The 10,100-nt window shown below is 42.4% G+C and overlaps 1 protein-coding gene across 1 annotated transcript in view; it reads left to right on the top strand.

The window, feature by feature from the left end:
- The first annotated feature begins 3,425 nt into the window (after positions 1-3,425).
- Positions 3,426-10,100, top strand: part of LOC139379265 (dentin sialophosphoprotein-like) — a 17,150-nt gene continuing 10,475 nt past the window's right edge. Inside the window, exons 1-4 of the mRNA XM_071122064.1 lie at positions 3,426-3,477; positions 3,601-3,663; positions 5,559-5,747; positions 5,899-5,949. Coding sequence (XP_070978165.1) covers positions 3,475-3,477; positions 3,601-3,663; positions 5,559-5,747; positions 5,899-5,949 — 306 coding nt within the window. The 5' untranslated portion in view covers positions 3,426-3,474. The remainder of the gene's footprint in view (positions 3,478-3,600; positions 3,664-5,558; positions 5,748-5,898; positions 5,950-10,100) is intronic.

Here is a 10,100-nt window from a genome sequence, read left to right as displayed (position 1 = left end):
GTTAATGGACCCCAGGAAGAGTAGCTGCTACATGTTCAGTAGTTAATGGACCCCAGGAAGAGTAGCTGCTACATGTTCAGTAGTTAATGGACCCCAGGAAGAGTAGCTGCTACGTGTTCAGTAGTTAATGTACCCCAGAAAGTGTAGCTGCATGTTCAGTAGTTAACGAACCCCAGGAAGAGTAGCTGCTGTTCAGAAGTTAATGGACCCCAGGAAGAGTAGCTGCTGCATGTTCAGTAGTTAATGAACCCCAGGTAGAGTAGCTGCTACATGTTCAGTAGTTAATGAACCCCAGGAAGAGTAGCTGCTACATGTTCAGTAGTTAATGGATCCCAGGAAGAGTAGCTGCTACATGTTCAGTAGTTAATGAACCCCAGGTAGAGTAGCTGCTACATGTTCAGTAGTTAATGGATCCCAGGAAGAGTAGCTGCTACATGTTCAGTAGTTAATGGACCCCAGGAAGAGTAGCTGCTACATGTTCAGTAGTTAATGGATCCCAGGAAGAGTAGCTGCTACATGTTCAGTAGTTAATGGATCCCAGGAAGAGTAGCTGCTACATGTTCAGTAGTTAATGGACCCCAGGAAGAGTAGCTGCTGCATGTTCAGTAGTTTTTGGACCCGAGGAAGAGTAGCTGCTACATGTTCAGTAGTAAATGGACCCCAGGAAGAGTAGCTGCTACGTGTTCAGTAGTTAATGGACCCCAGGAAGAGCAACTGCTGCATGTTCAGTAGTTAATGGACTCCAGGTAGAGTAGCTGCTACATGTTCAGTAGTTAATGGAACACAGGTAGAGTAGCTGCTACATGTTCAGTAGTTAATGGACCCCAGGAAGAGTAGCTGCTACATGTTCAGTAGTTAATGGACCCCAGGAAGAGTTTCATGCATGTTCAGTAGTTAATGGACCCCAGGAAGAGTAGCTGCTGCATGTTCAGTAGTTAATGGACCCCAGGAAGAGTAGCTGCTACATGTTAATGGACCCCAGGAAGAGTAGCTGCTACATGTTCAGTAGTTAATGGACCCCAGGAAGAGTAGCTGCTACATGTTCAGTAGTTAATGGACCCCAGGAAGAGTAGCTGCTACGTGTTCAGTAGTTAATGTTCCCCAGGAAGAGTAGCTGCATGTTCAGTAGTTAACGAACCCCAGGAAGAGTAGCTGCTGTTCAGAAGTTAATGGACCCCAGGAAGAGTAGCTGCTACATGTTCAGTAGTTAATGGACCCCAGGAAGAGTAGCTGCTACATGTTCAGTAGTTAATGGACCCCAGGAAGAGTAGCTACTACATGTTCAGTAGTTAATGGATCCCAGGAAGAGTAGCTGCTGTTCAGTAGTTAATGAACCCCAGGCAGAGTAGCTGCTACATGTTCAGTAGTTAATGGACCCCAGGAAGAGTAGCTGCTACATGTTAATGAACCCCAGGAAGAGTAGCTGCTACATGTTCAGTAGTTAATAGACCCCAGGTAGAGTAGCTGCTACATGTTCAGTAGTTAATGGACCCCAGGTAGAGTAGCTGCTACATGTTAATGGACCCCAGGAAGAGTAGCTGCTGTTCAGTAGTTGATGGATCCCAGGAAGAGTAGCTGCTACATGTTAATGGACCCCAGGAAGAGTAGCTGCTGTTCAGTAGTTAATGGACCCCAGGAAGAGTAGCTGCTACATATTAATGAACCCCAGGAAGAGTAGCTGCTACATGTTCAGTAGTTAATGGACCCCAGGAAGAGTAGCTGCTACATGTTCAGTAGTTAATGGACCCCAGGAAGAGTAGCTGCTACATGTTCAGTAGTTAATGGACCCCAGGAAGAGTAGCTGCTACATGTTCAGTAGTTAATGGACCCCAGGTAGAGTAGCTGCTACATGTTCAGTAGTTAATGTACCCCAGGAAGAGTAGCTGCATGTTCAGTAGTTAACGAACCCCAGGAAGAGTAGCTGCTGTTCAGAAGTTAATGGACCCCAGGTAGAGTAGCTGCTACATGTTCAGTAGTTAATGTACCCCAGGAAGAGTAGCTGCATGTTCAGTAGTTAACGAACCCCAGGAAGAGTAGCTGCTGTTCAGAAGTTAATGGACCCCAGGTAGAGTAGCTGCTACATGTTCAGTAGTTAATGGACCCCAGGAAGAGTAGCTGCTACATGTTCAGTAGTTAATGGACCCCGGGTAGAGAAGCTGCTACATGTTCAGTAGTTAATGGACCCCAGGTAGAGTAGCTGCTACATGTTAATGGACCCCAGGTAGAGTAGCTGCTACATGTTCAGTAGTTAATGGACCCCAGGTAGAGTAGCTGCTACATGTACAGTAGTTAATGGGGATCCTAATCAACTAAACCAGGGAAAGAGGTTATCCTAGTCAGTTGTACAACAGATTTCCTTCAACTGAAATGTGTCTTCCACATTTAACCCCTCTGAATCAGAGAGGTGAGGGGGGGGGGGCTGCCTTAATCGACATCCACGTCTTCGGCGCCCGGGGAACAGTGGGTTAACCGCATTGTTTAGAGGCAGAATGACAGATTTTTACCTTGTCACCTCGGGGATTCGATCCAGCAAACTAAACTCTAATGTAATCTATTATAAACAATGTGGTTTCATTTTCCTTAAATGTGTTTCTAGTTAGGCGCCTTCACACCTTAGCCCATGGCTAAGAACCTCTTGTTCACACTTGTACATTATAAAGTGGGCTAGCACCAAACTTTACCCATGGCTAAGAGCCTCCTTAGTTAACAAATGCTTGCGTGAACACAGGATAAGCTAGCACGGGGCCAGGGCTAAGATAGCCCAGGGCTAAGAACTAAGCAGTGTGAAAAGGTCTATTCAGAGCTGGCTGCTAACGGGTCCACATAGGGAAGCTAACGTTGCTATGAGAGGGATTACCATGGCTACCAGCTAGCTGGATAATGGTTCATATTGTTAGTTTCTAAGCTAGCAGACTTTCATAAACTAATATAAACACAACGTAACAATATATTTACCGGCTCTGATAATAATATTCTCTCACATATGGTCCTTGGACACTCGTCTCCCTTGAAACAATTGTTTAAGAAATGCGATTTTATTCCCGTGTACATGACTTGAGGATCTACATTTCTTAACGGTTATTGAGAAGAGAAGCAGTCAGAACATCAAAACAGGCGCGGGGCGGCCTCTCGTAGATAAACTAGTATGACAACATTTTAGTTTCATTAGGAAAACATAAACTCTAACTGCTCGTCATAACATAAAATAATCAAAGATATTAATGTTTGTGTGTGTGCGCGCGCGTGTGTGTGTGTGTGTGCGCGCGCCCATGCGCGCGTGTGTGTGTGTGTGTGTGTGTGTGTGTGTGTGTGTGTGTGTGTGTGTGTGTGTGTGTGTGTGTGTGTGTGTGTGTGTGTGTGTGTGTGTGTGTGTGTGTGTGTGTGTGTAATCTAGAATCTGTGTATTCTTTATTCTTGTAGTCTGAACAGGTCGTTCAGTATGGTACCTTGGACCAGTTTCCCCTACAGAGAGAGATGGTGAGTTTCACCAATTCTAGCCTACTAACTAACTGAATTCCTTGTTGTGTGTGAATGAATCTCATAACTGTATCCCTGTGTGTGTGTGTGTGTGTGTGTGTGTGTGTGTGTGTGTTGAACCAGGTTCCTCAGGTGTCTCAGACAGACATTCTGGATCAGATGATCCCTCCACAACTCAACCCTCAGGTGAGGAGAGCTAGTACCTCAGGTAGACCAGGTGACTAGTTGAACTAGATGACCAGTTGGACTAGATGACCAGGTAGACCAGGTGAACTAGATGACCAGTTGGACTAGATGACCAGGTAGACCAGGTGACTAGTTGAACTAGATGACCAGTTGGACTAGATGACCAGGTAGACCAGGTGAACTAGATGACCAGTTGGACTAGATGACCAGGTAGACCAGGTGAACTAGATGACCAGTTGGACTAGATGACCAGGTGAATAGTTGTACTAGATGACCAGGTAGACCAGGTGAACTAGATGACCAGTTGGACTAGATGACCAGGTAGACCAGGTGAACTAGATGACCAGTTGGACTAGATGACCAGGTAGACCAGGTGAACTAGATGACCAGTTGGACTAGATGACCAGGTGAATAGTTGTACTAGATGACCAGGTAGACCAGGTGAACTAGATGACCAGGTAGACCAGGTGACTAGTTGAACTAGATGACCAGGTGACTAGTTGAACTAGATGACCAGGTAGACCAGGTGACTAGTTGAACTAGATGACCAGGTGACTAGTTGAACTGGATGACCAGGTAGACCAGGTGACTAGTTGGACTAGATGACCAGGTAGAACAGGTGACTAGTTGAACTAGATGACCAGGTAACTAGTTGATCTAGATGACCAGGTAGACCAGGTGACTAGTTGAACTAGATGACCAGTTGAACTAGATGACCAGCTAGAGCAGGTGACTAGTTGGACTAGATGATCAGGTAGAACAGGTGACTAGTTGAACTAGATGACCAGGTGACTACTTGAACTTGATGACCAGGTAGACCAGGTGACTAGTTGAACTAGATGACCAGGTAGACCAGGTGACTAGTTTAACTAGAAGACCAGGTGACCAGTTGAACTAGATGACCAGGTAACTAGTTAAACTAGGTAACCAGGAAGACCAGTTGACTAATTGAACTAGATGACCAGGTAGAACAGGTGACTAGTTGAACTAGATGAACAGGTGACTAGTTGAACTAGATGACCAGGTAGAACAGGTGGCTAGTTGAACTAGATGACCAGGTAGAACAAGTGACTAGTTGAACTAGATGAACAGGTGACTAGTTGAACTAGATGACCAGGTAGACCAGGTGACCAGTTGAACTGGATTTAACAGGTAGACCAGGTGACCAGTTGAACTAGATGACCAGGTAGACCAGGTGACTAGTTGAACTAGATGACCAGGTGACAAGTTGGACTAGATGACCAGGTAGACCAGGTGACTAGTTGAACTAGATGACAAGTTGGACTAGATGACCAGGTAGACCAGGTGACTAGTTGAACTAGACGACCAGGTAGTGAACTAGTTGAAATGGTAGAAGAAGTGACTAGTAGGTTTAAAACTCATGTCCTTGCATTTCTAGATGCAAAGTTAGGGAACCACTGAACAAGATGACCAGGTAACTAGTTGAACTAGATAACCAGGTGACTAGTTGAACTAGTTGAAATGGTAGACGAAGTGACTAGTAGGTTTAAAACTCATGTTCTTGCATTTCTAGATGCAAAGTTAGGGAACCACTGAACAAGATGACAAGGTAACTAGTTGTACTAGATGACCAGGTAACTCGTTTACTAGATGACCAGGTAACTAGTTTACTAGATGACCAGGTAACTAGTTGTACTAGATGACCAGGTAACTCGTTTACTAGATGACCAGGTAACTAGTTGTACTAGATGACCAGGTAACTAGTTGTACTAGATTACCAGGTAACTAGTTGTACTAGATGACCAGGTAACTAGTTGTACTAGATGACCAGGTAACTAGTTGTACTAGATGACCAGGTAACTAGTTGTACTAGATGACCAGGTAAACTAACAGACTGTCTTCACCGGTTGTGTTCCTCCTCCTCACCTCAACAGGTCCCTGTACCACCACAGTTGCCAGGGAACCAGGTAGACCACACCCCCCCCTGGAACTCCTCCTCCTCACCTCAACAGGTCTCTGACCTACCACAGCTGCCAGGGAACCAGGTAGACCACACACCCCCCTGGAACTCCTCCTCCTCACCGCAACAGGTCTCTGACCTACCACAGCTGCCAGGGAACCAGGTAGACCCCAGCCCCCCCCCCCCCTGGAACTCCTCCTCCTCACCTCAACAGGTCCCTGTACTACCACAGTTGCCAAGGGAACCAGTTAGACCACACACTTATTCAGTTAAGTTCAGGTTGTAAATGTATTCTGTTGATCTGTCATCCTCAGACCACGAGTTCCTCTGAGTCCCAGAGCTCTGACCAGAGCCACTCATCAGAGGTGAGGGAGTGAGAGTGAGAGTGAGAGTGAGAGTGAGAGAGAGAGAGAGAGAGAGAGAGAGAGAGAGAGAGAGAGAGAGAGAGAGAGAGAGAGAGAGAGAGAGAGAGAGAGACAGAGAGACAGAGAGAGAGAGAGAAAGAGAGAGACAGAGAGAGAGAGAGAGAGAGAGAGAGAGAGAGAGAGAGTAAGAGAGAAAGAGAGAGACAGAGAGAGAGAGAGAGAGAGAGAGAGAGAGAGAGAACGTACAGACTCAGTGAGCATAGCCTTGCTATTGAGAAAGGCCGCTGTAGGCAAGAGAAGACAGGCTATGTGCACACTGCCCACAAAATGAGGTGGAAACTGAGCTGCAATTCTAACCTCCTGTCTAATGTATAACCATATTAGAGACACATATTTCCCTCAGATTACACAGATACACAAAGAATTTGAAAACAAACCCAATTTGGATGAACTGAAAAACCACAGTGTGCCATCACAGCAGCAAGATGTGTGACCTGTTGCACAAGGACAACCAGTGTAGAACAAACACTGTAAATACTACCCATATTTATCTGATTAGTCATCTTCACCCACTATTCATACTACAACTATTTACACAATGTTAAAACACAGTACATTGCTGATAATATACATTTTTTATGAACCTTTATGAGCACAATGTTTACTGTAAAACATTTATATTTGTTAGTCGTTTCTTTGGTTCAACTCACCTATTTTTATTGTTTATTTCACTTGCTTTGACAATGTAACCATGTTTAACATGCCAATAAAAGCCCCTTTCAAATGAATTGTTAGAAAGAGAGACGAGAGAGAGAGAAAGAAAGGAGAGAGGAGAGAGAAGAGAGGAGAGAGGAGAGAGAGAGAGAGAAAGAAAGAAGAGAGAGGAGAGAAAGAAGAGAGAGAAGAGAGAAAGAAGAGAGAGGAGAGAGAAAGAAGAGAGGAGAGAGAAAGAAGAGAGGAGAGAGAGGAGAGAGAAAGAAGAGAGGAGAGAGAAGAGAGAAAGAAGAGAGGAGAGAGAAAGAAGAGAAGAGAAAGAGAAAGAAGAGAGAGGAGAGAGAAAGAAGAGAGAGGAGAGAGAAGAGAGAAAGAAGAGAGAGGAGAGAGAGAAAGAAGAGAGAGGAGAGAGAAAGAAGAGAGGAGAGAGAGAAAGAAGAGAGGAGAGAGAAAAAGAGAATAGATAAATAGAGAAGAGAGAAATAGAGAAGAGAGAGGAATAGAGAGAAGAAAGGAGAGAAATAGAAATAGAAATTTTAAAAAGAAAAGATCTCTCCCAGTATACAGTATGTACTGTATATATATATAGTGTTGTGTGTCTGTGTGTATATATATATATAGTGTTGTGTGTCTGTGTGTATACTGTATATATATATATAGTGTTGTGTGTCTGTGTGTATACTGTATATATATATATATATATATATATATATATAGTGTTGTGTGTCTGTGTGTATACTGTATATACAGTGCCTTGCGAAAGTATTCGGCCCCCTTGAACTTTGCGACCTTTTGCCACATTTCAGGCTTCAAAAATAAAGATATAAAACTGTATTTTTTTGTGAAGAATCAACAACAAGTGGGACACAATCATGAAGTGGAACGACATTTATTGGATATTTCAAACATTTTTAACAAATCAAAATCTGAAAAATTGGGCGTGCAAAATTATTCAGCCCCTTTACTTTCAGTGCAGCAAACTCTCTCCAGAAGTTCAGTGAGGATCTCTGAATGATCCAATGTTGACCTAAATGACTAATGATGATAAATACAATCCACCTGTGTGTAATCAAGTCTCCGTATAAATGCACCTGCACTGTGATAGTCTCAGAGGTTCGTTAAAAGCGCAGAGAGCATCATGAAGAACAAGGAACACACGAGGCAGGTCTGAGATACTGTTGTGAAGAAGTTTAAAGCCGGATTTGGATACAAAAAGATTTCCCAAGCTTTAAACATCCCAAGGAGCACTGTGCAAGCGATAATATTGAAATGGAAGGAGTATCAGACCGGAGAAGACTGATCAGAGATGCAGCCAATAGGCCCATGATCACTCTGGATGAACTGCAGAGATATACAGCTGAGGTGGGAGACTCTGTCCATAGGACAACAATCAGTCGTATATTGCACAAATCTGGCCTTTATGGAAGAGTGGCAAGAAGAAAGCCATTTCTTAAAGATATCCATAAATGTTTAAAGTTTGCCACAAGCCACCTGGGAGACACACCAAACATGTGGAAGAAGGTGCTCTGGTCAGATGAAACCAAAATTGAACTTTTTGGCAACAATGCAAAACGTTATGTTTGGCGTAAAAGCAACACAGCTGAACACACCATCCCCACTGTCAAACATGGTGGTGGCAGCATCATGGTTTGGGCCTGCTTTTCTTCAGCAGGGACAGGGAAGATGGTTAAAATTGATGAGAAGATGGATGGAGCCAAATACAGGACCATTCTGGAAGAAAACCTGATGAGTCTGCAAAAGACCTGAGACTGGGACGGAGATTTGTCTTCCAACAAGACAATGATCCAAAACATAAAGCAAAATCTACAATGGAATGGTTCAAAAATAAACATATCCAGGTGTTAGAATGGCCAAGTCAAAGTCCAGACCTGAATCCAATCGAGAATCTGTGGAAAGAACTGAAAACTGCTGTTCACAAATGCTCTCCATCCAACCTCACTGAGCTCGAGCTGTTTTGCAAGGAGGAATGGGAAAAAAAATTTGTCTCTCGATGTGCAAAACTGATAGAGACATACCCCAAGCGACTTACAGCTGTAATCGCAGCAAAAGGTGGCGCTACAAAGTATTAACTTAAGGCTGAATAATTTTTCACGCCCATTTTTTCAGTTTTTGATTTGTTAAAAAAGTTTGAAATATCCAATAAATGTCGTTCCACTTCATGATTGTGTCCCACTTGTTGTTGATTCTTCACAAAAAAATACAGTTTTATATCTTTATGTTTGAAGCCTGAAATGTGGCAAAAGGTCGCAAAGTTCAAGGGGGCCGAATACTTTCGCAAGGCACTGTATATATAGTGTTGTGTGTCTGTGTGTATATATATATATATATATAGTGTTGTGTGTCTGTGTGTATACAGTATAAATATATAGTGTTGTGTGTCTGTGTGTATATATATATAGTGTTGTGTGTCTGTGTGTATATATATATATATATATATAGTGTTGTGTATATATATATATATATAGTGTTGTGTGTCTGTGTGTATATATATAGTGTTGTGTGTCTGTGTGTATATATATATAGTGTTGTGTGTCTGTGTGTATACTGTATATATATATAGTGTTGTGTGTCTGTGTGTGTATATATATATATAGTGTTGTGTGTCTGTGTGTATATATATATATAATGTTGTGTGTCTGTGTGTATATATATATATATATATATATATATAGTGTTGTGTCTGTGTGTATATATATATATAGTGTTGTGTCTGTGTGTATATATATATATAATGTTGTGTGTCTGTGTGTATATATATAGTGTTGTGTCTGTGTGTATATATATATATAATGTTGTGTGTCTGTGTGTTCCAGAGCTCTCCAGAGGACACATCAGAAGACACGGTGAGAACAAATGAAACCTGTTATACAGGACCTTCACAAGATATTCACCCTCCTTGACTTTTTAAAAAACATTTTATTACGTTACAGCCTGAATTTAAAATGGATTACGTTGAGATTTTGTGTCGCTGATCTACCCCTTAATGTCAAAGCGGAATGATGTTTTTAGAAACGTTTACAAATGAATATAAAATGAAAAGATGAAATGTCAGGAGACAGTAAGTATTCAACCATTTTTGTTTTGGCAATAAAAGTACAAATTCAGGATTAAAAATGTTATTAAAAACTCACATAATAAGTTGCAATAACAGATAGAACAAGGAGCCAGATATTTCACCAGATGTATACATGTGAAGCTTCGTGTTTCCACTCACTACCAAATATGGTGATGAGAGGAAGCCCAGTGGCCGGCAGTGGGAGAAGATGGAACGAGATGGATTTGTGCCGACATTCTGCATATTTTCTCATCGATAAAACATTTGAGCTCAATACAGTTTTCTGTTCCCAAAACTACAATCTGTTATGAACAGAGTGGACTAAGTTTTGTAGACTTTAGCCTTTTCAAAGTTTTTTTTT

This window comes from Oncorhynchus clarkii, chromosome 21 (genome assembly GCF_045791955.1).
Source record: "Oncorhynchus clarkii lewisi isolate Uvic-CL-2024 chromosome 21, UVic_Ocla_1.0, whole genome shotgun sequence".
NCBI classification, from domain to species: Eukaryota; Metazoa; Chordata; class Actinopteri; order Salmoniformes; family Salmonidae; genus Oncorhynchus; species Oncorhynchus clarkii.
Note: the sequence above shows the minus strand (reverse complement) of the source record. Positions and strands in the feature narration are given on the sequence as shown.